Source organism: Danio rerio, chromosome 13 (assembly GCF_049306965.1).
Source record: "Danio rerio strain Tuebingen ecotype United States chromosome 13, GRCz12tu, whole genome shotgun sequence".
NCBI classification, from domain to species: domain Eukaryota; kingdom Metazoa; phylum Chordata; class Actinopteri; order Cypriniformes; family Danionidae; genus Danio; species Danio rerio.
The window spans coordinates 12,029,217-12,056,644 of NC_133188.1; the positions used below are offsets into that span (position 1 = coordinate 12,029,217).

At 35.8% G+C, this 27,428-nt stretch overlaps 1 protein-coding gene across 18 annotated transcripts in view; it reads right to left on the reverse strand.

The window, feature by feature from the left end:
• The window catches only part of dctn1b (dynactin 1b), an 85,941-nt gene that overhangs the window by 25,058 nt on the left and 33,455 nt on the right, over positions 1 to 27,428 (reverse strand). For 10 of the 18 annotated variants that reach the window (XR_012389188.1, XR_012389187.1, XR_012389185.1 and 7 more), the window contains 8 exons: positions 17,782 to 17,802; positions 12,751 to 12,924; positions 7,500 to 7,697; positions 6,547 to 6,751; positions 3,617 to 3,695; positions 3,362 to 3,521; positions 784 to 888; positions 488 to 679 (listed from right to left, as the gene is read on the reverse strand). Coding sequence is in view for 11 of the 18 variants with exons in the window: in XM_073920749.1 (XP_073776850.1) it covers positions 488 to 679; positions 784 to 888; positions 3,362 to 3,521; positions 3,617 to 3,695; positions 6,547 to 6,751; positions 7,500 to 7,697; positions 12,751 to 12,924; positions 17,782 to 17,802 (1,134 nt within the window). In the remaining 7 variants the exon portion in view is untranslated. Of the gene's footprint in view, positions 1 to 487; positions 680 to 783; positions 889 to 3,361; positions 3,522 to 3,616; positions 3,696 to 6,546; positions 6,752 to 7,499; positions 7,698 to 12,750; positions 12,925 to 17,781; positions 17,803 to 21,200; positions 21,219 to 27,428 lie in introns of all 18 variants that reach the window. The other 8 variants (XR_012389186.1, XR_012389183.1, XR_012389182.1 and 5 more) reach the window with 1 other exon arrangement.

The window sequence follows — 27,428 nt, forward strand, 5'->3', positions numbered from 1 at the left end:
AAACAAGACAATTTCTTCCATTGTGGCTAGTGTGGCACAGATGCTAAAACTCGCCTTTATGCATGCGCGACATCATAATTTGTATGGCAAGTGTAAACACATGAATTGGATATGGGTCACAATTAAAACAACGTGTAAACAGACAGGCAAAAAAAATCAGATATAGGCAACAAATCGGAATTGGGCATCAAGACCTAACAGTGTAAACGGGGCCTATGTTAGCTGACTAATCAGAGCCTTTTGGGAGCAGGTCTTCGAAGGGAACTAGGAAATATGACAGTAGCTTTCATGTTAGCAGAGTAGCTGTATATAATCAAAGTAGGATAAATGAAAAAATAATGTGACTTTCTACAATTGAAGAATGAGCACAGATTGCTTTGCACCCCATAAACACAACCAAAGCCGTAAAAATACACTCTGGACGACCCCTTTAAGTATAACAATGTGAGCAATGTTTTGTTTTGTGTGTGGTGTAGTACAGCAGCACCTGCAGATTTGCTGTGAGCTCTCTGTATTTCTGGATGGTCTGCTGATAGTCTGCCACAGTTTCCTGTGCCGCCTCCACCCTCTTCTCCGCCTCCCTGACGCCAGCAGCGCCCAGATCCAGCTGCTCTCTGAGCTCCAGCTCTGTCTCTCTGGCGTTCTCCTGGAGCTCGTCGTTCATCTCATTGATGGCTTCCTGCATCAGAAAATGACACAATTAGTGCTCAACATAAATATTTAAGTCTCACACATGCATCACAAACTCAGGATCACATTTCTACACACTCTTCCATCCCTTACCAGATCAGCGACCGTTTCTCTGAGCTCGCGCACTTTCTCCTCCAGGTCCAGATTACGCTCCGTCAGCATCTCCACCATCTCCTCTGCTCCGAGAGACGCATCCACCTGTCACATACACACCCATATAATATAGTGGTCATCTATAAAATATAATGTATTAATGGAGAATGGATCTCTAAAACATCTCAAGTGCTAGTGTCAATGCATTCAAAATATCTTTTTGATATAACTTTGGCTCGAAATGTATTATGAAATACACATGGAATTCTGTTACAAACATCCTACAGTATAATGATGAAAATGCAATCTTATGAATTTAGGGCAAATGATACTGCTACTTTTTTTTTTTTGTGCATTAAACTCATCCAACTCAATTTGTAAATTATAACATCAAATTAGGTTTGCAACTCATAAAGCATTAGAATTAGTATGTAGCTTGCATTTTTAAACTGTGGTTATAAATGTAAATTCTATCATTTAATAATAATTTTCACTTTGTACCGAACGTTACTAACATCGAGAATCCAAGTTTAAATAAAGAAATACATTCCCATTTTGAATATTGAATTGGCATTTCAAAATTAATTTTCTAACTGATATGCTTCCATAGTCATCAGCACACACCTAATATTTGCATATTAAAAGCAAATAATTACATTTTGAAAAAAATATGATGATTAAGTGGCGTTCAAGCATCGGCTGGGTCAGTTGGCGTTTCTTTTTCCAAAGACATGCGCTATAGGTGAATTGGGTAAGCTAAACTGTCCGTAGTGTATGAGCGTATGTGGATGTTTCGCAGAGATGGGCTGCGGCAGGAAGGGCATCCACTGCGTAAAAACGTGCTGGATAAGTTGGTGGTTCATTCCGCTGTGGCGACTCCGGATTAATAAAGGGACTAAGCCGAAAATGAATGAACGAATGAATAATGATTAAGTATAATTTGAAAATAATTAAACAATAATTATTATATTTAGAAACAAGTATGGTACTATGGTACATTCATTTATTCATTCATTTTCTTTTCGGCTTAGTCCCTTTATTAATCTAGGGTCTGTCAACTTTTCCAGCAAATATTTTACTCAGCGCATACCCTTCCAGCTATAACCCAACACTGGGAAACACCCATACACTTGCATTCACATACAATACGGCCAATTTAATTTATTCAATTTACCTATAGCGTATTTCTTTGGATTTTTGGGGAAATCGGAGCATCCGGAGGAAACCCAAGCGAACACGGGGAGATCCCAGCTGGGGCTTGAACCAGTGACCTTATTGCTGTGAGGCAATTGTGCTACTCACTGCACCACCGTGATACCCTACTATGGTACATTCATTCGTTCATTATTTTTTTTTTGCTTAGTCCCTTTATTATTCAAGGGTCGCCACCAACTTATCCGGCATATGTTTTACACAGTGGATGCCATTCCAGCTGCAATCCATCACTGGGAAACATCCATACACACTCGTTCATACACACATACACTATGGACAATTTAGCTTACCCAATTGACCTATACCACATGTTTTTGGACTGGGGGGAAACCGAAGCACCTGGAGGAAGCTCACCCGAACATGGGGAGAACATGCAAACTCCACACAGAAATGCCAACTAACCCAGCTGGGGCTCGAACCAGCGACCTTCTTGCTGTTAGGCCAATGGTGTATATGCCGAAGCATGCTAATAGGACTTTTAATTTGCCAGTAACCTGGGTTAAGCGCTTCCGGCGAATTGAATGCCAATGCAAAATCCGGTGGGTTTAAGGTCTCTTTTCTTTAAATATCTGCGATCTCCACTAGCTGAGTGATATCCGATTTAAAGTGGGTCTCAGATTGTACAAGAAGCACTGCATTAAATTACATTTCCCCTGCCATATCTTTATAATATAAGCATTTATTTTACCCCAGTATATTCAATGGAGCTTCTGCGTTAGCCTGCCGATTCTGATGGGCGCATGCGAGTAAACAGCTTTTTGTCTCGTTTTACACTTGAGCAACTTAATAAATGCTAAAGTTTATTTAACTGAATGTATTTTAATGACATTACAACATCGATGCTGTATAAGGAACCGTATAAAATGGTAAAAAGTTCACAATAACAAGTCACCGGAAGTGTACCAGCATGGGAACAGCACTAGCTCGGCATATACCCTATCGTCATTAGGCATGAAGCCAAGGTAAAACAATCAAAAATGTAATGTTAAATATCATGTTTTTACACATAATAATATATAATATTCTTTGAAGTACAATAAAGTACCATATAATAAAGCCTTGCTTTTACTTAATAATTGCTTAATAATAAGTGCCATATTATTATTTTGTACCTTGGTGCAAAATGTGTATATAAGTTCAAAGATATCCCCACATGTTGCAATCACATATGTTGAGCTCATGTTAAACTCTAATTAAGTGGTAACACTTTATAATTAGTTAATGTTAGTCAACATAATGTTCAAATCATTTGTTGCGCTCTACTACCTTTGTTAAAGTAAGGTATTAAAAATTTACTTTCACAATTTTTCTAAATAATGCATTAGTGAATTAATATATAAATATATATATGCATGTTGTGGACCTGCTCTTTGAGCTCATCAATGGTTTTCTCAGCCATCTTCATCTCCTCCTGAAGTTTCTCTTTGTGGCATCTTAGCGCATCCAGCTCGAAATTCTTCTTCTCCATCAGTTTCTGTTGCTTTCCATGCTCTTGTTTCTCTGATGCCGACAAGTCACGCATCCTAATGCACAGAGCAGCCGTAGTGATGATCTTCACAATAACACAAAAAGCACAAACACAGGAGGAATGAACACACACACATACACACACACTCACCTCACCAGCGCCTCCTTCAGTCGAGCGTTCTGCTCCTCCAGCTGCTTCACATGATAACTAGACGCTGCTCCGTCTGAACCTGCAGACACAGTTTTTAAAGATTAATAAGCACATATTGTTGATATTGATGTGCTACACTTCAGTTTTCAAATTTATCAGCAATTAAAACTAATGTTTTTACAGTGATGTGGCTAGTGTTATGACAGTGAGTGAGTGATTACAGTGACATGTAAAAATAAGTCAAGAGTGTGAATTTGCTACATTACATTTAGACATTTAAATCATTTAATCCAAGTGTTTAGATTTAATCTAGCTTTAGCTAAGGTAAGCAATATATTCTGTCTGACGTGTTATTCTTTCAAACACAAAAATGTTTTAAATGTATTCTAATGATCAACCTGAAGAATTACTATCCTAATATTAAGAGCAATAATCAACAACAATGACTTTTTTCATGTTATTGCGGCCCAGACCTGGTATACATACAATTTAAAATGGTTTGCTGTTTGACAGCATTTCGACTGATTGAAATAAATGGTGCATATAATAAAGTAATAACAACAATACATTGTACATAAAACATATACAGTTCAAGACGAAATTATTGGCACGATCAACAATGGTCTAATCCTTGCAGATCACTGGAAAACTACAGATCTGTCACTGAACTGGACTACAAATAACATCTTGTACCTCAAGCACACCAGTTCCTCATTCCCTGATTACACACGCAGCTGGTAACTCATCACAAACTGATTAGCTGGACTTTATATTCACCCCTCACACACACACTCTCATTGCGGAGTCTTGTTTTCCTTGTGAAGCAATGCAATGCATATTTCTCTGTTTGTTAGCAAACTAAGGTCGCAAGTTCCGTCGTTACAAAGATAGTTTGTTGATTTGGCGTTTCCCAAATCTATTGTTCAAACGAACATTCGCAAACCACATCGCAAACTAGAAAGCTTACAACTACACCTCTAGAGCTGTGGTTAGACGCATAGTTAATGGTTGTGTTCTATTCCTCGTTATCCCCCCTATGCCCTATTTATTTAGTGTTCCAACATTTAAACTTGGAATGATTTATAAAAGAACAATTAAAGTTATCTCTCTTAGGTGTTATTTCTTTTCAAAGTATTTTTACAGTTCAGATTTAGCGATAATCATGTTGACAGTTCACTTCGTAGTGCACTTGAAAACATTTTTGCCATTTTAAACGCGGCCGTGGCTCATGACGAAAGCTAGAGGGGATTATTATTTAAAAGCAGAATTTACATAATGTCTCTAAAGCTTGTACAACCAAAAAAAAAAAAAAAAAAAAAAAAAAAAAAAAAATATATATATATATATATATATATATATATATATATATATATATATATATATATATATATATATCATACGTTAATGGTTTTAACTTAATAACTAATAATAGTTTATTTATTAAGACATGTATCTGTAACGTGTCTGGCCCTGTTGGTTAGAACATTTCTGCCTTGTTTTGAATGTGTCAAATTGTAAAAGTAGACTTTTCAAAACAAAGATAACAAATTCAAAAATAAATAAACAACAATATCCCACTTAAATAATATTAATAATAATAATAATTATAATAATAATAATAATAATAATAATAATAATAATAATTATTATTATTATTATTATTATTATTATTATATTAAGTTATTTTTTTTCCTTTCTTAATAAATAGCTTACTGTAAATTAGGTTTACAACCATTAATGATTTATATATGAGATTAGAAAACGTGTTAGCTAAGTGATTTTTATATGGAAAATTCTCAGTAAAGTAAAGGAAACATAGGTCCTATATTTGTTGTTTATATATTTTAAGTTAATATGAAAAACGAGTGCATATTTTTACTAAAACAATTTTTTTTTAAATGTGTGATCGCGTAAAACAATATCATTTGCACAAAAAATTATGTTTTTTTTCTGTAAAGAAGTTGTTACTTCACCCTGTTTAGAGCATCATTATGGACATTTTACGTTCTAACTAATGTGGTTTAAACGATGGATCTGTGGCAGAGAAACTATGTGTTTTTGGAAACACTTGTCACTACAGCGTTATTTTCCCAAACGATGCATCGTACTGTGATAGTTCAGCCGCAGGTTATGTCGTTATTTGGGAAACGCAGCCCTAACTGTCTGCCTGTTTATAACAACACTCTTCGACTTACCTTTATGCTCCTGTTTGTTCCTGTTCTGACCTATGCCTGTTTGACTAAGCTTAAAATAAACTGCACATAGATCCTTTATCTCTGTTGTCCAGCATCCTTCGTGACAGATATCATTATTTTATGTTATTTCTGTTATTATTATTTTTTTATATTTATCAATGTAAATATATATTTACCAATGTTTAACAAAGCAAGCAAACTATTTCCTTCTATTTCTTACCACTGAAGAAAGTCTTATTTTTTTTGTTTGCCTGGAATAAAAGCAGTTTTTATTTATTTATCAAAATCATTTTTAAGAATTATTAGCCTATTAGAATTGGCTGATTACTAGTATATTGCAAAATACATTAAATATTATGTACTGTCACCATGGCAAAGACAAAATAAATTATTAGAAATTAGTTACATTAAAGCTATAAAAATGTGTTAAAATGTTTTACTCTGTAAACAGCACTTAGGAAATATTTGAAAAAGTATTAAAATCTTACAGAAGGGCTAAAAATGTTGCCTTCAACTGTATATCATTAAAAAAAATTGGGTCAAAATTCAATAAAAGAATCAAAAAATATTTTAAAAGGTTTCATAAATAAATTTTGAATCGAAAGCAACTGTTTTGACTGTATTTTTGATTGAATAGATGCATTCTATCTGTCGTCACAGGAATAAAGGACAAACTACCCTAAACCACCCAGTATACTGCATTAACTGGTATTGTAGGCACAGATTTGTCTGTACCTTTCTCCTCTATCTCATGTTTCAGTATCTCCAAGTCCATGGTGAGCTCGTCCACTCTCTCTTTGAGCGCGTCGGCTTCAAGCTGCAGTGACTCGGCTCTCTCTTCAGCCATCTCTTTATCCAGTGTGGCCATTTCAATGGCATCTGCTGTATCTGCCATCTCCTCCATGTAACGCTCTTTAGCTTCAAGAGCTTCTTTAGCTTCCTACAGTACATGACAGGCCATCAGTCTCCATATTTATAATGCTATACATTCACCAGACACTTTATTAGTGGCACGTTTAACTGAGCATTAACGTATGAAACACATATTGTTTACCTTTGTCTAATAGGTCTGTATTTACATCACGTTTATAATATTGCATCATGTGGACCTCGGGCTGCTCTTTTTAAAACTGATTCTTAAAAGCTGCGTCAAACCTCTTTAGAAGCTAAGACACATTCGTTAGCCACCAAAGTAGAAAGAGAACTCTGAAGTAATTGCTGATAAGAGAAAAACATGGCACAGCATGTAAGCAGATCAGCTTTTATTATGCCACAGTCCACCGCTTCTTTGGTGTTTTCCTGTTTTCTCTAAAAATCAGACACAGAGGGTGTAATCTCATTAGCATGGTAACACAGCACATGGTCCATATCATTAGTAAAAATAGCTTATTTCTTTGTATTTGAACATTCCTCAAAACAATTAAGATAATGTAAGTACGTAAGTCAGCATAATATAAAAGCCTGTTCAACTGGTTTTTGGATATTTTATTGAGAATATCTTATATATTGTGCGTTTAACATGTCAATATGGACTAAAATCTCAGAGGAATGTTTCTGGCACCTTCTTGAATCCGTGCCAGAAATAATTAAGGCAATTCTAAAGGAAAAATATGATCAATCATGTGTACCTAAGATGGTTATTGAGTGTACTGTTGGCTACTACTATAGAGTAAAAGTCTAGTTGTTACCCTCTTGGCCTCTTTGAGTTGTTTCTGCAGCTCGTTCTGCTGTTCCTGCATCTTGCTCTTCCACTCCTGCAGCTGCTCCAGCTGAATCTTGTGCTTCTCGAGCTCCTTCAGCTTCGCCTTGTCTTCTGTCCTCTTCATCTTCAGCGTCTCCAGCTTCTCCTCCAGATCCTTCACCAGCGCGCGCAGAGACTCCTCTTCCTGCAGGATAATGAAGGCAGACAGGCAAAGATTGTGAACAGGAACAAGAAGAGCTCTCACGATTACATCAATATCTGAAATTTGTGTTGTTTATTGCTCCGTAATTAAAGAAATATGCTGTATCCGAATTCACCCCATGCTCTCATTTATTATTCCCTAATATAGTCCATTTGAAGGAGTGAATGAAAACAAGTGAGTTAAATTGGAGCACAAGGGATGCCATTTTGTTAATGTTTTGCTAGTCGATAAATCGCTCAAACAGATTAGATTTTTTTAAGTTTTTTTTAAACATTTAGCAAAACATCTCAAATCAACATATTAAAATGATTTCTGAAAAATTATATGATAATGAACACTGGAGTAAATTTTATTAATCTTTAATCAATTTAATTGATTTCATTGCGTTTAAAAGTATATTAGGATAGAAATGATTTATTGTAAATGTAATAATATTGGGCAGCAGAGTGGTGTTGTGGGTAGCACAATATATTCCTTTTAAACTTATCTGTTCTGTTAATGATTTTAATTATTTGTTGTTTTTATTTCTTAAACTTGTGTGATGATAAAGACTATACAGAATACACAAGACGTGTCACTCGTATAGTTTTGAATGGGGAAAAGTGTAATGGTCAATATGGTGAATGATGCCCCGCCTACTAGTACAGGAGTACACTAGTACAATCACCAATCGTTAAAGACTGACAGTTCTCTTGTAAAGTCTAGATAGGATACAGCTGCAGATACGCACGTTAATATAGAATAATTTTTATGACACTATGACATAATTAATATTTTTTGTGCTGTCAATTGATAAAAAAATTAACTAATTAATCACACTTTTTTTTTAATTAATCGCGATTAATCACATTTAAAAGACTTGTAATTTTGGCTATTCAAATCAAAAATTTATGTAAACGCAAGACAAAAACTACAGTATTTAAATTCAAAATATAATTGTTTATTAGAATTTTAGTTTAACTTGTAACACAAATTTCTTCATGTAAACAACAAACCCACACTAAACCATCAAGATCCTGGCTTGACAGCCATATTTATTACAGAAATTAAAACACAGGCATGTCAATGCCATTTGAATTTTAAAACAATCAATGCCAATAAAGAAAACATTGATTTCCAAGTTGGATTCTAAGTAGACTGCAAAAAATGCCAAAATACAGGCATTGCAGATATGGAAATTGGAAAATTATAATAATAATAAAGTATTGAATACAAACATTTGTACTCATTGTAAAGTTCTATTGCTGTGAATTGAGAACATTAATTATAAAGTAGAAATAATTTTCCTTACATTCATCCAGTTGCTAAGACAGTCCAGTCAGTTGACATTATCGGGGGACGATGTGGACCTTTTCTCTTAAATGATGTGAGCTGAGAGTACATCGCAATCTCATGGCATTTTGTAACTTTTTGATTTAGTGGCTACGGACAACGGCGTTTAGGCAGGTTTGTTGCTAAGAAATGCACGCACGTGCACACGCACGCACACACAGACACACAGACCAGGGCCTTGCACAGGGGGGTGGCCCGGTGGCTAGAGCCACTGCCCTTCTGCCCTCATTGGCTGAGGTTCCCCTCTTAGGAGGCACTTGCTCTTCACTTTGCGATCGCGTTGAGCACCTGCCCCTGTGAGGGTCTGTGCTCTGTGCACGAACCTGACACAGACACACACACAGACAGACACACACACCCATACACACACACAACGCGCGCAGGACAGGGCAGCCAGAGGGACTCCCTATAGATTTAACACGCATGATCGCTTTCATCAAATGATGTTTAACAGAGCAAGGAAATTTTCACTTTATGTCTGATAATATTTTTTTCTTCTGGAGAAAGTCTTATTTGTTTTATTTCGGCTAGAATAAAAGCAGTTTTTATTTTTTTAAAAGCCATTTTAAGGTCAAAATTATTAGCCCCTAAGCAAATTTGTTTTCGACTGTCTACAGAAAAAACCTTCATTATACAATAACTTGCCTAATTACCCCAACCTGCCTAGTTAACCTAATTAACCTAGTTAAGCCTTTAAATGTAACTTTAAGATGTATAGAAGTATCTGGAAAAAATATCTATATTAATATATTATATATAATATATCTATATTAATATCTATTATTAGAAATTAGTTACTAAAACTATTATGTTTAGAAACATGTTGAAAAAATCTCTCCGTTACACAGATATTGGGGAAAAAATTAAACAAGGGGGCCAATAATTCAGGGGCAAATAATTCTGAGTTTTCTGTGTGTGTGTGTGTGTGTGTGTGTGTGTGTGTGTGTGTGTGTGTGTGTGTGTGTGTGTGTGTGTGTGTGTGTGTGTGTGTGTGTGTGTGTGTGTGTGTGTGTGCGTGCGCAAACACACTATAATGCTTATTCCAAATTATTTCTCTTAACTATAAATGACTATAGTATTTTTAATGTGCAACACCTGGTTTTATTAGCTTTTTTTTTAGCTGTTATATACTATAATGTGTTTCTGTTTAGTACAGCATATTATTTATAGTAAATTACTTAACTATTATGCCTCATATGTTTCATTAACAGTTTTATTGATCACTAAGATATGATTGACTTGGATTTAAGTTGCTTCGATTTAAAAATAAAAATTTTAAAAATAGCTTAGACGTAGCTAAGCTATTTTGCCATGTAGCTTTTAGCTTAGCTTGCTACATTTTCCAGGGGGTAGCTTTTAGTGTAGTTAAGCTACATTTTAAAGAGCCCATATTATGGGTTTTTGAAAATTCCCCTCCATGTAGTGTGTAACACAGCTCTAAGTGAAGTGAAGTATCCAGCTAAGGCTTAAATCTGTAAGAATACAGTGTTTAAAACTGTTGATTCATCTATAAAAGAGTCGAATCATAGTGCTTCAAACGAGTCGCCTTGATACCGACTCATTAGGTGTTTCGCCATGACGTACGAACGAAACAAAGTTTTTCACGTGCACGCGCAAACCCGGGAGATTTCAAACCTGAGGCCCCGCCCTCTGACGCAGTAACCCAGACACACACACACACACACCCACAAACACACGCACACCCACAAACACACGCACACAAACATGCCGGTCGATTGAAGTCACACTGCAGATGGATATTATATTGAGTCTCTACCCAAAGATGAAACATCAGCATTATAACCAAGCAGTTGGAAACTTCTGGAAGCTACATGCTACAAAGAATACTTCATCTGAGTTTGTTAAAGGAAGGATCAGTAAAGAGTAACTGATGGACGTCAGGATGGGTTTCTTCCTACATTTCTCAAGTGTAAGTACGTGCGGTTAAAGTTGTTGCCTCGTTTACTCTAGCTTGCAAATGTATTTAGTTGTGATTTGTTACTTGTAACCGCGTGTACTGTATCAGGTTAACTGGATATATTATCTTATCGCGTGCAAAGTCACGTTAAAAACGCGACGCGTGCTGTTTGTTTATGGAGCTCCGTGCTAGAGTTCTGCTCCCGCGATTTATTCGGAAATGTATTCCCGCGCCGCAGAAATCTGGCGCGGGGAGAGAGAGAGAGAGAGAGAGAGAGAGCGAGAGAGAGAGCGAACGAACGAACGAGCTTTGTGTACTTTGTGCTGTGTGTGTGTTTTTATACTGACAGCTTGGCTGTCTGGACTGTATACTGGGTGATATTTGGTTGTGTTCTCCGCTCTAGCGGGACCGGGCGCGGCGGGCAGAAAACGGAGCGGGTTCTCAGGCTAAAACCTGGCGGGTGCGGGCTGAAGCGGGAGCGTTGTCATCCGGAGGTGTGTGTGTGTTTTTGTGTGTGTGTGGTATGGCGAGTACACGACTGTCTCCTTCGTTCGGTTATCCGTGGCACTATCCACTCGCCATAGTGTGGCAGCTAAAATCCACGCCTACACTATCGAGCGTGTATGAACTGTGATTACTTTTTAAATTGCTGATTAGCTATTGGCCATTTCCCTCTCTGACTGAAGGCAGTCGACCAATCGCGACAGACTGTCATCGGTCCAATCAGCGCAGATTAGCTTCGCGCTAAGGAGGGGTTTGGGAACAAATGAATCACTGGACGATTCATACAGGAGTCGCTGGGATAATTAGGTAAAAATAAATGCAGATTATAAGACCATGAAAGTGTTTTTTGACCTTGCATGCATATTATACTGTTGTTGGAGACCCTTACAACCAAGATATGACCTTATTTCATGTATAATATGGGCTCTTTAAGTAGAGTAGCTAATAGCTTAGCTCACTTCATTTTTCAAGAAGCTTGCCCAACACTGCTCATCAACCTGAAAAAACACTGATTTTGTTTAATTCGAACATTTAGAAATGAAACTTATGAGACAGTTGTTTAATTTGATTGGTGATTTCAAATATGTAATGTAATCATAAGCTTGGCAAACAGTTTGAGAGGGTGCTCGCTGCAGAGCCATTTGAGGAGAGCTGAGCTCCAGCGAGGGGGAGCATGAGCTGTCGCTCCTCCTCCTGTAAGCTGTTTTAATGCGTACACCAACCCCACCCCTAACCCTACCCCCAGTGACATCACTCGTAGAAGAAGTGCAAAAAAGGTGGAGCTCAAGCTTAAGCTCCCCCTCGCTGGAGCTCAGCTCTCCTCAAATGGCTCTGCAGCGAGCACCACTTGAACAGTTTTGGAGAATTTGATGTTTCCCCATTCAGACAGAATGCCTGAGCATACTGCCCGTGAGGATTTTTTAAAGATGGCCGCCGAGTGAAATGACTTGCCTTAAAGGGACTTTGATGGTCATTTTATAATTCTTTTGATCTTCTTGTTAATGTAAAGCACTCTGAATTAGCACAGTGTGTGTGACATGTTCTTCGCCTTCCCATAATAAATCCCACACTTCTGAATAGCAGTGTTCCTTAAATGCACACAAAATTATAGGGAAACCCTCTTGCTATCAATAAGCAGGTCTGTAGCTTTTCACAAAATCCAAAAGATGCATAAGTGAATACTTGGCAACACACTGTAGCACATACTAGTTTAAAAATAAAACACAAAACAATACTGCAACAAAAATGGAAATTATATTAGCGTCTATAACCATGTTTGACCTTGCTGGGTCCCGGGATTGGAGGAGCTCCAGGCGAGGGCAGCGCTCCCACAGGTGAAGGAATAACTGGAGCAGCCAGTGGTGTTTGTGCAGGAGTGCTGGGTTCACTGCTGCTCATCTCTCCTGCAGAAGCCGATCCAGAGCCCACCTTCACCCCTACACCGGCCCGCGTTTGCTGAAACACAGACCAAGAGCTCACTCACGCTTCAAAAACAGCAAACGATATTGCAACCCTCCCCACTGGGACCAATTTAGCCAGAATTCACTGTAAGAATACACCCGACCAGATGTGATGGGATGAGATTTCAGCAACAATCAATTAGTCTGTTCACGTCAGATGTGACAGGGTTATGAGACGTGACATAATAATCTTTAAAAAAAAACGAATCAGATGAGCGTACGGAAAGGTTGGGAAATGAGAGCATTTTAACCTTATTAAAAATGCATAGGCTACTGGGTGACTGTGATACAATCTTTATCCTGTAATACACTTGTTTGTTAACAGAGGTCAAAGTTTTAACCTTTATGGTTCCTTTCATTTCTGGATCTGAGGTAAATTATTCATTGTTGCTTTCAGTATCACTACAGAATAGCTTTAAACCTAAATCAAATTTCAACCTCACACTGTTAACATTAAATGAAGCACAAACTCAGTACTTGAGATTATCATTGTTATAGATTGTTCTGTATGTTGTTGTTTCTACAGCCGTGTGTCAGAAAAGAAAACAGCACTGTCACTTGTTGCATTTCACTGTCATGTCTGGTTATAAAAAGTATACATATACGAGATTACAGCATTGTCTGCACATTGTGTTTGTTTCTGTGATAATATTTTCAACCTCCTGGCATTACAACAAAAAAACTGACATAAAGTTTTCGCAATGAGATCAGTTCATATTTTTGGGATTGGACACTGTAAAAAACAAAATCACTATTTGTTCAGCACACTGTACTTTTTCTGTCATATATATACTAAGAATTGTGAATAAAAATTGATTGCATAAAAATATATGTTATGTCAACCATATTCGCTAAAATGTTATGTCTACATGTTTAACTGAGTTTTCTGGACGGACATTTTTGAGATGAAAAGGAATGTTGTTATTTAAATAATTCGCACATGCTTGACGTGACGGTCGAAAACTAAGCTTGTTTATCATTTGCTTGAAAAAGAGGTAACACAATGGCGCAGTTGGTAGCACAGTCGCCTCACAGCAAGAAGGTTGCTGGTTCGAGACCTGGCTGGGTCAGTTGGCATCCCTGTGTTCACGTGGGTTTTCTCTGGGTGTTCCGGTTTCTGCCAAAGTTCACAGACATGAGGTGTATGAGTGTGAATGGGTGTTTGCCAGTACTGGGTTGCAGCTGGAAGAGCATCTGCTGTATAAAACATATGCTGAATAAGTTGGCAGTTCATTCCACAGTGGTCACTCTAATAAAGCGACTAACCAAAAGAAAATGAATGAATGAAGTAGTAAGTTTGTGTTCATTTTTAAGTAAAATCATTAAAACAGGATGATATGCTAACTAGAACTAACTACTTGTTTTGCTAATTTGAAAAAAAAATCATCCACTAAACAGAAAAAAATAAGTTGACTCAATAGCAGTAAATGTTGCATCAGTTGATGTAACAAGAATATCTTTATTAGTAAAATACAATAATAAACATTGCATAAATAAACAAGTTATGTTAGCTGAACAAAAAAATGTTCCTAAGAAAAACTACAAAACAGTTGTTGAGACAACTCAAAGTTCTTTCTGCATCAAGTTGCCTTATTTTTTTATGTTTTCTCAACAAGTTATTTTTTACAATGTACGTTTGATTATTTTTAGATAGCTTTTGATGAAATTAATTACTTAGATTTGAATGGGATTGTAGTTTATAGTAATCATATGAAAATGCTTATGATATGAAATACAAGTTTTTGTATCATTTTGCAGAAAGAACAGTAATAAAAAAACCATCTAAACAGCAAAACGAACATACTGTATTTATTTACTGCATGGCTCAAACCAGTGACCTTCTTGCTATGAGACAAAAAGGCTAACCACTGAGCCACCATCTGTGCAATTTAATACACTGAAAAGAAAAATCAAAGTCTGAATATTTGCTTTTGCATTTAGAGTGGCGGTCCTTCTCTGACTGTGTCAGTTTGATGGCTTCAGGCACAATCATTTTCGCCACGCTCCTCTTATTAGTTGGTGTGCAAAAAGAAAGCTCAGATCCTACTTAAAAATCTTTTTTCAGTTGAAAGTAGATAAAAATGCTAAAATAAAAGTTTCTAAAGCAGACTTTAAAACTTCAAAAACTAATCCTAATGAGTACTGTGAACTTAATCCATTTGAGTAAAATAAGCAATTTCAGCACAGTAAAACCCAATTATTGAAGAGAACTCAAACCAACTGAGTGTTGTAAAACCCAATAAGTTAAAGCAACTCAAATCGTCTGAGGAAACCGATTGCTACAAACCATTTGAGCTAAAAACTGAATCTATAGTACTGTAAAACTACTCCATTTAAGTTGAAGTAATGAGGTATTTAATTAACTCATTACCTTCAACACTGAGTTCAAAACACTTTTTAAATGAGTAGAATTAATTTTCAGTGAACTTTGAGTTAACTGCACTCATTTAATTTGATAAAGTTGACTGTTGGGTTTTACAGTGTAGGAATAATAAACGGCAGAAAACAGTCAAACTACTCACTCTACAAACAAGTGTGTTTCATGACTATACATAAAAAGTAGAATAATATAGTAAGAAACTATCAGTTTGCAAAATCAAGCAGCACAATGAGCCATCTTTAACGTATAATAATCAATGGAAGTGAATGAGAGCAGAAGTCTCGAGCCAAATACCTCCAATGGCTCCAATAGGGTCAATAGAAACTTTAACTAAAGTCTCAGGAAGACTTTCAAGCCAATGGGTCAGACTCATTAGGTAAATTAGGTCACGATACAGTTTAGGAATCTTTAATAATTTGAGTGACCATTAATATGTTTGTTGAAACACAGATAATATAAAGCCATTGTTTTGAAATAGAGCACATTTTCTGAATAAGCGAATTAAATAATTAAGCAATCCATTAGCAAACGGATTACAGCATTTTAAAATGGAATCTATTCTTGGAATCTCATTTCCTAGATTACATTAGTTAATACCCAAAGCTGCAGGCCAGTATATCCTTCACAAAATAACTGTAAAGTCTGATAATGTATACACATGACATATGCAAATATAGGCTTGAATATAGCAATATCATTGGCTGTTATATTTGTTCATGCATAAACATTTACTAGTAGCATTTTTTGAAAGTGTATTGATATTTGTTGGAAATGCAGAATAGGAATTGTAAATGCAGAGATTATCTTATTAGGAGGTTAAAACACTTTGGTGTGAGTCTGCATTCATTATCTTTTCGACTTAGTCCCTTTATTAATCAGGGGTCGCCACAGTGGAACTTATCCAGCATATGTTTTACACAGCAGATGCCCTTCCAGCTGCAACCTATCACAGGGGAAAAAAACATCCATACACACATACACTATGGACAATTTAGCTTACCCAATTCACTTATACATGTTTTTGGACTTGTGGGAGACAATGGAGTACCCGGAGGAAACCCATGCAAACACGTGGAGAACATGCAAACTCCACACACAGAAATGCCAACTGAGCCAGCCAGGGCTCGAACCAGTGACCTTCTTGCAATGAGACGATTTTGCTACCCACTGTGCCACTGTGCTGCCACATGTTTTGGAGATTTTGTTAAGGATAAGATTGCTGAGTTAAGAAGTTGGCTAAATGTTTTACTATGACAACATGGTATGGATTTCCAGTTAAAGAAAAGCAGAAACTGTGAAGTAGTTAAACCTGCTAGAGCAACTGTAGGTAAACCACAAAGACAATTGAATGAAATTGATCAAGTAAGAGTTAAATAGAAAGCACATGTCATTATCAAAGATTGTTCACATCCTTTAGTATAATTCAGCTTTTGCCATCAAAAAGACCTTTTAAGTAACATTGAGTAAGGAAACTGTGTATTGAATGTCATTCAAGCCAACTGCTATTAGGATTTTAAATACTGGGATTTGAGTATGAGTAGGGTTAATTGTGTTATATGGCTTTTAATGTGATAATGTTGACTGTATTTGTGTTATTTATTTTGATTTTTTATGTGACATATGTAGTGATGTTATATGTAAATATGCAGTGAAGCCAAAGACAAATATCCAATATAATAAAGAATAAAGAAAGCCAACATTATGATAAAATTTAACATTATATATATATATATATATATATATATATATATATATATATATATATATATATATATATATATATATATATATATTTAATTAATTAATTTTATATTTATTTCCCAATACTGTGTTGCAACTGGAAGGGTATCCATTGTATAAAACATATGCTGAAATAATTGGCAGTTCATTCTGCTGTGGCAACCTCTGATAAATCAAAGACTAAGCCAAAGGAAAATTAATGAATGAATTTCGGTGACGCAGTGGCGTAGTAGGTAGTGCTGTCGCCTCACAGCAAGAAGGTCACTGGTTTGAGCCTCGGCTGGGTCAGTTGGCGTTTCTGTGTGGAGTTTGCATATTTTTCCTGCGTTTGCGTGGGTGTCCTATGGGGTGCTCTGGTTTCCCCCTCAGTCCAAAGACATGCAGTACAGGTGAATTGGGTAAGCTAAATTGTCCATAGTGTATGAGTGTGAATGAGTTTTCCAGTGATGTGTTGCGGCTGGAAGGGCATCCGCTGCGTAAAACATATGCTGGATAAGTTGGCGGTTGATTCCGCTATGGCGACCCCAGATTAATAAAGGGACTAATGGACTAATTCATGTATATTTGAACCTCCTAATGTTTAATAAAGATGCTTTTTTTATAAAGTCATCACATACCAGCAGGCTCAAATTTAACCTATGTGCCTTAGCTTTGACTGTAAAAACTGGAAACTTTATAAGCTATTTACCAAACACATACACAAATAGACATGACCTGCAGGACTGAGCTCACCTTGGGCCTTCTGGTGGTGGTCTGAAGAGAGAAGACAGATTTGACCACCATGGTTCAGTAGAAAGATGAAGAAAGCAGAGACAAGGGAAACAAAGCAGAAGAAAACAGACAGTAAAGATTAGTAACAGAAAAAGCCTGACACTTTAACAAGAACTTCATTTTTCATTCCATGAGCCATCCTTTATTTTAACTTCATTATATTGATAAGGTCTGCTCTCTGTCTCATCCTTTACATCAAAAATATTCTTTAGGCACATAAAGATTGAAACACTGGCGCAGTATGTGGATCTGCCTGTTCACAAAGCAGCGTGCCTGACACCAAACGGGCCAAAGAAGTACTCATTAATATACAAGCATGCAGACACAGATGACCAACACACTGCAGTACAGATCAAGGCATGGTTACAACTCAGAAAAAGAACTGTTGAGCAAAGATTTTATGACAACCAAGTATACATAATCATGCAATATTCAGAATCTGTTTGCCAGTTTTTTCTCAAAGGTTTGGAGACAGTAGGGTTTGTTTTGAAGAAGTCTCTTATTCTTAACCAGGCTGCATTTTAAAGTATAGCAAAAATGAAAAACGGTTATATGGTTACATATTATTACACATTAAAAAAAAAATGTTTTCTATTTTAAAACTTTTTTGAAAAAATAAAAAATAAATGTATTGGAATGCCAAAAGTGAATTTTCAGCATTATTACTCCCTTCTTTACTTGCATCTTGCTTTAGATATCATTTGGTTATGATGATTTGCACCTCAAGAAACATATTTTATTACTGAAAACAGATTGTTGTTGAATATCTGCATATTTAAATCTTAATTAAAATGATAAACGTTTTTACAGTCATGTTTGATTTAGTGCATCCTTGTCAAAGAAAAGTATTCATTTAGTATTAAGGTATAAAAGCATTAAATATAAGCCTGGCGCAGACAGTGACTCCTATGAATAGGTTACTCCTAGGAATAGACTAGGTGGCAACCATTTTATATATTTTTATATAATTTTAAATAATTTACATAACCATTATATATATATATATATATATATATATATATATATATATATATATATATATATATATATATATATATATATATATATATATATATATATATATAATCAATTGCATTATACTGCAAAAATCAAGTTCTCTAACAACTTCATTTAACAAAATTATTAGAGGAATTAAAAATAAAATTATATAATAATATTTTAGTTTTTCATTTTCAAACTTAACATGACGTTTTTTTGTATTGTTTTGTTTTTGGTGAAATTTGCAAAAATGTTGCAACAAAATTTAATTTCTTTAAGGTTTAGTCCCATCACTTCAAGTTTAAATATGATTAGGGCCAGACAGAATCTGCGGACATTTTTTGCCATTTCTGTGCAGAATGCTGAATGATGAGTGTAGTAACTAAAAGCGTATGCCATAAAATAAAATAAAATAAAATAAAATACAATTTTTTTAGGTGTTATTAATGGTATATAATACAAATCCAATTAGACCCACTTGTTTGGTAAACAAAACAGGTTTCTCGTAAAGTGTTTCAACTAAAAGACAGAAAATATTACTCTTTAAACTTTACTGTAAATAAATCATAAATTAGTCAATAATATTACTGAAATATAAAATAAAAACGGCGACGCAGTGGCGCAGTAGGTAGTGCTGTTGCCTCACAGCAAGAAAGTCGCTGGGTCGCTGGTTCGAGCCTCGGCTCAGTTGCCGTTTCTGTGTGGAGTTTGCATGTTCTCCCTGCATTCGCGTGGGTTTCCTCCGAGTGCTCCGGTTTCCCCCACAGTCCAAAGACATGCGGTACAGGTGAATTGGGTAAACTAAATTGTCCGTAGTGTAGTATAAGTGTGTGTGGATGTTTCCCGGAGATGGATTGCGGCTAGAAGGGCATCGGCTGCGTAAAAACGTGCTGGATAAGTTGGCGGTTCATTCCGCTGTGGCGACCCCGGATTAATAAAGGGACTAAGCCGACAAGAAAATAAATGAATGAATGAATAAAATAAGAACAGAATAAAAAAATATTTATATACATTTACTTAAATGTAAATTTATGTAAATGAACAGACTTAATCATGAAATCTGCATACATTTTGCAAACATATTTCTTTTATTGATTATTTTCTTTATAAATTATGTTCAGGACTTAATTTAAGAAATACTTCAAAATGCACAACCATTGCTGTCTATAGAGGATGAGAGAGCTCTCAGATTTAATCTTAATATCTTAATTTGTGTTCCAAAGTCAAACAAAGGCTTCAGAGATGTAGAACGACATGAGGGTGAGTAATTAATAACATCATTTTTTATGATTGGTGAGCTAACACTTAAATAAGCAGCAAATTACAAGTTTATTAAGTGAAAAAGTCATAACTGATGGTTTATCAATAAGTAGGAACGGTACATTAAAATATAACATGACAAAAGAAGTATATGAATAAGAGCAGTGAATAGCACCCAGCTTACTAAAACCTAACTTATCCATCTAATGAACTTAAAGTCAAAATTATTAGCCCTCCTTTAAAATTTTAATTCTTTTATATTTCCCCAAGTTCTGTTAAATGAAAAGAAGATTTTTTCAGCACGTTTCTACACATAACAGTTTTAACTACTCATTTATTATGTACTGCCTTTGATGGCAGTACATAATATTTTACTACATATTTTTCAAGATACTACTAACTTCTAAAAATGAAAATTCTGTTATTAATTACAGACCCTCTCTAATGGTAGCAAAAGATACATTCTATGTGCGCCTATACTGTATGATCCACAAAAAATTCAGGTCACACTTTATTTCGATGGTCTGTTTGTTGAGTTTAAGTTACATTGCAGCTACATGTCAACTAATTCTCATTAGATTATAAGTACACTGTTAGGTTGGGGTTAGGGTTAGTGTAAGTTGACATGTACTTAAAAAGTTTCTTATAGTCAGTTAAATGTCTGCTAAAGGAGCAGTATCAACAGATATTAAGCACACAATCTACTAATACCCAAATGGACCATCAAAATAAAGTGTTACCTAAATTTAAAAATACGCTAGCACTGATTTGTAATGATATATCTATAATGCTAGCAAATGCGAAAGCAAATATATTTCTTTTATTTATTATTTTGTTTATAAATTATGTTCAGGACTCATTCGATTTAAGAAATACTCCTAAATGTACAACATTTGAAGTTACAAACTTTTGACCACATGAAATAAAACAGACAAATCAATTAAAATCAACCTTTCAATACTTAAAAATAAAACTAACTCTAAAAATCAACCTATCATGCTCCGACATACCAACAGAAGAAGAGGGGAAAAAAATCAGTAGAATCACACAAACACCCAAGACAAGACAATAAAGCACTCCGCATTTTGCATGCCACAGAGGTAGTAAACAATCTGTTGTACCTTACGAGTCGTAGGTGCCTGTCTCATCATATTGACGATCGAAGAGGAAAGACAGGTGCAAACACACACACACACACACACACACACACACACACACACACACACACACCAGGTGCAGAAAAAGAGCAGGAAGGAGGACTGAGTCACATTAACAGCAGATAGAGATGAGAGCAGGCCAAGCCCACAGCAAAGCCACAAACACACTCATACAGCAGTTGGCAAGTGCTAGCCAGACAAACACGCATTCACACATACACACACACACAGAGCGACGGTGTTGCAGGTCGTCCCTGCTGCAGCTCCAAACACTGCAGTGATTTGAATCCGTTTGCTCCAACAAGACAAAAGCGAGCTCCTTTTCTAAGCATTTCTCTGACTGTAACGCTGTCCCTCTCTGTCTGCATCCATCTCTCCTGCTTGTCTTTCCACTCGCAAGCTCTCAGTGCTGCTCGGCTGTGCCAACGACAGCCTAGCAAGTGCATTACATCACTACGTAATACCACCCTCCCTCCAGATTGAGAGAGAGAGAGAGAGAGAGGGAGAGAGTGAGGAAGAGAGGAAGAGGGAGAGGGGGAGAGAGAGACAGCTGTAACAAAAGAGCAAGGAGAGACAGAGGGAGGGACTGATGTTAGTCTGACTGGTCTCCTAGCAACACTCCACATTAGTATCCTATAGGCTCTCCAGACAGCAGCAGCAGGTCTGTGTGAAAGTGTAGGCAGACTGTGATGCTGTTGTTGTACCTGCTTTGGTGATTAGTTTTTTTATAGATGTATTCCAAGGCACAAGTTCTAGATAAGGTCTAGCTGTGGTTTAAAGATGAGATGTTGCATTTTGGTGTCTGCATTTAATTTTTTTAAATGTTAAATACAGTTAAAGGCAAAAGTATCAGCCCTCCTGTGAAATATTTACTCTTTTTCAAATATTTCTAATGTGGTATTTAATGGAAATTTTCACAGTAATTCTGAAAATATTTTTTCTTTGGGAGAAAGTCTTATATGTTTTATTTTGGCTAGAATAAAAGCAGTTTTTTATTTCAATAAAAAACTATTTAAGGTCAATATTATTAGCCCCCTCAAGGAATATATATATATATATATATATATATATATATATATATATATATATATATTTTTTTTTTTTTTGATTGTCTAAAGGACTTGCCTAATTAACCTGCCTAGTTAACATAATTAAACTAGTTAAGTCTTTAAATGTCACTTTAAGCTGAATACTAGTATCTTGAATAATATCTAGTAAGACATTATGTACAGTCATCATTCATTTATTCGTTCATTTTTGGCTTGGTCCCTTTATTAATCCAGGGTTGCCACAGCGGAATGAACCGCCAACTTATCCAGCACGTTTTTACGGAGAGGATATCCTTCCAACAACCCATCTCTGGGAAACATCCACACACACTCATACACACTCTTATGCTACAGGCAATTTAGCCTACTCAATTCACCTGTACTGCATTTCTTTGGACTTGTGGGGGAAAGCGGAGCACCTAGAGGAAACCCACACGGACGCAAGGAGAACATGCAAACTCCACACAGAAATGCCCACTGACCCAGCCGAGGCTCGAACCAGCGACCTTCTTGCTGTGAGGTGACAGCACTACCTACTGCACCACTGCGTCGCCACTGTCATCATGGCAAAGATAAAATTAATCAGTTATTAGAAATGAGTTAGTAAAACTGTTATGTTTAGAAATGTCTTGAAAAAAAATCTTCGGGGAATAATGTAAAAGAATTTATATTAAACAGCAGGGCTAATACCGTAATTCTGACTTTAACTGTAAATTGAACTCATATTAGATGGATACCTTGGGATTTAGTAACCTATGTGCAGTTGACTACCCTCTGTGTTATACATCTGTTTGGTCGCATTTTATTTTAATATACAGTTCTTTCTATTAATAAACATTAATTAGGACTTTTACCTCAATAAATTCCTAATGTGCTGCTTATTAAAGTGTTAGTTTACCCAGTCATGAAAATTATGTTATTAATTACTCACCCTCATGCCGTTCCAAACCTCTGAGACCTTTGTTTGCCTTTGGAACACAAAATAAGACATTTAGATTAAATCTAAAAGCCTATAGACCAGGGGTGCTCAATCATGTTCCTGGAGAGCTACCTTCCTGCAGATTTCAGTTGCTACCCATATCAAACACACCTGCCTGTAATTATCAAGTGGTGTTCAGGTCCTAATTAATTGGTTCAGGTGTGTTGATATGGGTAGCAACTGAAATCTGCAGGAAGGTAGCTCTCCAGGAACAGGGTTGAGCACCCCTGCTATAGACTATAGAATCTATAGGCAGCAAGGGTGCGGGCTCGTTCAAAGTCCAGAAAAATACCAAAAGGCGTATAGACTCACATTAGACCTAAAATATATTAATTTGTGTTCTGAGAATAAATGAAGGTGCCCGGGGTTTGGAATGACCTGAGGGTGAGCAATCAATACCATCATTTTTTGGATGAACTAACACTTTAATAGTTATTAAGGTAGTAATTAGGTTTAGGTGTTATGTAGGATTAGGGATTTAGGATAATATCATGGAGAATATGTTTACTTAATATGCAGAATATGTTACTTTATAAGTACTAATGGACTCTTTCCATAAGATGGTTACAACCAGGGCTTTACATTAACACCCGCCAACTGGACAAATGCGGGTAGACTTTAGCTGTGGCAGGTTGGAGAGACACCTCTATTAGCCACTTTGGCTGCTTGAAAATATTTTTTAAATTGCCAGAGCTGCCTCGTCCCTAAAGATTAGAATTTTTGTTTAAGATCATTAGTTAATATGTGTGCAAATGTGCTTTTAGAATCAAGAAGCAGCACGATTGATAAGTGTTCGTGCAAGCAAAAAAAAAGCAGGAAGAGAAAAGAGGATGATCAGGCGCACGGTGGGACACAGGCGATAACTCTCCATTTATCTATAGTTACCTGATGGTCTTGGACCTTTAGCCTGGATAAACTACTGTGTATAGTTTTATTGAATAAAAACTGTTTGTACAGCTATTTAGCTTGTTTGGACACATTATTTCAATTTTGTGACAAGCAAATAATAATTAGTTTGGTATGGCTAGAGAAAGAAAATAGGTAAGTACTTAGTGTTGAGTCCTAAAAAGTTAAAGAGGCATGTAGACAAAGACAAAAAATAAAAAATAGTAATTTTTAGCATGCCAAAATAAAATTTTTGGATATAAAATATATTTTCCCAACAACAAAATTGTGGCTAGTAAAAATGCAAGTGGCTAGTAACATTAAAAAACTACTAGCCACAGTGGCTGGTGATCAAAAAAGTTCAACCCATTTAATGGTCATTAACATCTCAAATCCTTAAAAGTTTTTAATATTCAGATATATTTTTTTTAAACCTATGTACATTCACAAAGCTGTTGTATTATATCACATTGCATCAAATTACAAAGAAACAGATTACCGCTTATGTGAGGTGTTTGTAATACACTCTATAAAATGCTGGGTTCCACACAATCGATTTGTTGGGTCAACCTAAAGGAATTAAGTTAATTTATTAGATTTAAACTAATTTAATTGGACTGAACTGAACATAAAACAATTAAGTGTCCCCCCCCCAAAAAACTCAAGAGTTGTGTTGTTCAGCTCATTTTAAATGACCAGATTGAACAAACACCAAACATCATTTTTTCAGTGTGAGCACAACAGTAAACTTGGTGTTTTTCTGAAGTCCTGATAGCGCAATCGTTGAGTTTTGCTTTTCTTATTTGAGCATATAGGGATGCAATAAAATAACTTCTTGTGCTCTCCAATTCACTGTGCTTTAAGTTTACCCATTTATTATGAATCCCGCAGCCGAGAAATGTAAAAACGGTCCATAAACAGACAATATCTTTATAACAGGCAGATAATAAGCCACTAGTAAATAGTGAGAATTGATACTTAGGCTAAAGTGTAACTTTTTTAGTTATTAAGTCTACGTATAATAATTAATAATTTACGTAGACTTAATGTTTTATTTATTAAGTCTACGTATAATTGTACATATCGCTGTCAATTATACATTGTCCTGTTTTTTTATTTTTTTTGGGGAGTATGCTGTTGTATTTTGCACTGTTGTTGTATTTGCACTGTCTGTACTTTGCACTGTCATTTTATTTGCACTGTCTGTAGCCTGCACCTAAGCTTTCCACTCATCATAGCACACGTGTTGCTAATGATGTGACAATAAAAGTGGTTTGATTTGAAATAAGGAAAGCTTAAAGAATTAGTTCCCCCCAAAAATGAAAATTCTATTAATCATTACAGACCCTGAAGGGTGTTAGCAAAAGATTAAAAAAAAAAAATTGTCAGCAAATGCTATAAACAAACAATATTTTCTGAGATATAAACCATTGTTACACTGAATGACATTTTAGAGATGTTATTTTGTATAGAGATATAAAGATATGATCATTTTATTGAACAGGATTTTTTATTGGTCAAATTAGACAGGACACACTGAACTGTGCAGAAAAAAAAACACATTGTGTGATCTGAAAATGCATTTCTGCGGTTTGTGAAAGCAATGGTGTCATTATTTGAGGATCCATTACAGAAGAGTGTGCAGAGATGGAGACAGCTTGATGTATCACATTACAGCTCTGCAGGAGAGAAAAGTGATGTGTAGTAGAAAACACAGAGAGAGAGAATAAGAGAGAGGGATGAACCAAAGTGAAAAATAAACAAGGTTTACTCTGCATTCTGCGTACTAGATTCCATTTATCATTTCATATATATGGCCTGCATTTGTCAGGTATGATCAGTTTTGAGGTCATTCTCATTAGAACTAATTATGCAAAAATCTGTGGAATACTTCATTCTGACTGGTCAATCACGACATACCAATGTGTGCTATTCCCAGATAACAACTGCTGACACTAAGCTTTAGGTTTACTTAAAGAGCTAATATATTATTACAGTTCAGATCAAAGGATTGTGTCAAATTGTTTAATTTTATGGGAAGTAACCATTTAAAAGTGGCATAATGTACATCTACAGTAGCAGTTTTTTTTTACAAAATAAAGCCCCTTCAATCTTATACAACAGCTCTCTGCTTCACATCAGATGGCTGTCAGGCTTTGTTCTGCATGAACCACTGGCTGGATGTACTTTATTCCTTACTTAATGATTACAAACATTCAACATTTCCTGTAATGAATAACCTGTGGCAAAGTTTAGAATGTGCTTTCTATAGAAATAACATTATTTTTCTTATTTATTTACTGTACATGCTATATTTTTCGTAGATTCTGTATTTATATGATAACACTTGCAAGAGCTTTTAAAATAACATGTACATTTTTTTAATGCTACGCCTTTTTAAAAATACCTCTGCTTTTTAAAAACATAATGTTATTGTTTAGAACAAAATATAATGCTAACAATGCTAAGAATTCACTGCATGATAAAACAGAATGCAGTTAGAATGGCTTTAAAAGCAAAAATATCCCTCAGGTTTTTATGATTTCCCTTATATTCTGTGTTCATTGGTGTTAAAAAAAATATTTGTGGTGTCTATATCCTGAGTCAAATCAAAGGCACTCACTGGCCATTTAATTAGGTACACCTTACTAATACCCGGTATGGTCTTCTGCTGCTGTATCACATCCACCTTAAGGTTGGACGTGTTGTGCATTCAGAGATGCTGTTCTGCATACCTCAGTTGTAACAAGTGGTTACTGTTGCCTTTCTATTAGCTCAAGCCAGTCTGGCCATTCTCCTCTGACCTCTGGCATCAACAAGGCATTTGCACCCACAGAACTGCCACTCACTGGAATTTTTCCCCTTCTCTGACCATTCTCTGTAAACCCTAGAGATGGTTGTGCGTGAGAATCCCAGTAGATCAGCAGTTTCTGAAATACTCAGACCAGCCCGTCTGGCACCAACAACCATGTTCAAAGTCACTTAAATCATCTTTCTTCCGCATTCTGATGCTCGATTTGAACTACAGCAGTTCGTCTTGACCATGTCTACATGTCATTGCTGCCAAGTGATTGGCTGATTAGAAATTTGTGTTAATGAGCAGTTGGACAGATGTATCTAATAAAGAGGCCAGTGAGTGTATTGAAACAATATAAATATGAGAAAAATATTGAGATATTATTATTTTTATTTAATGTTGTTATTGTTATTACACTGCAAAAAATGCTTTTTCTCAAAATGCTTTTGAGTTTTTCCTTAAAACAAGCAAAGGGGTAAGCA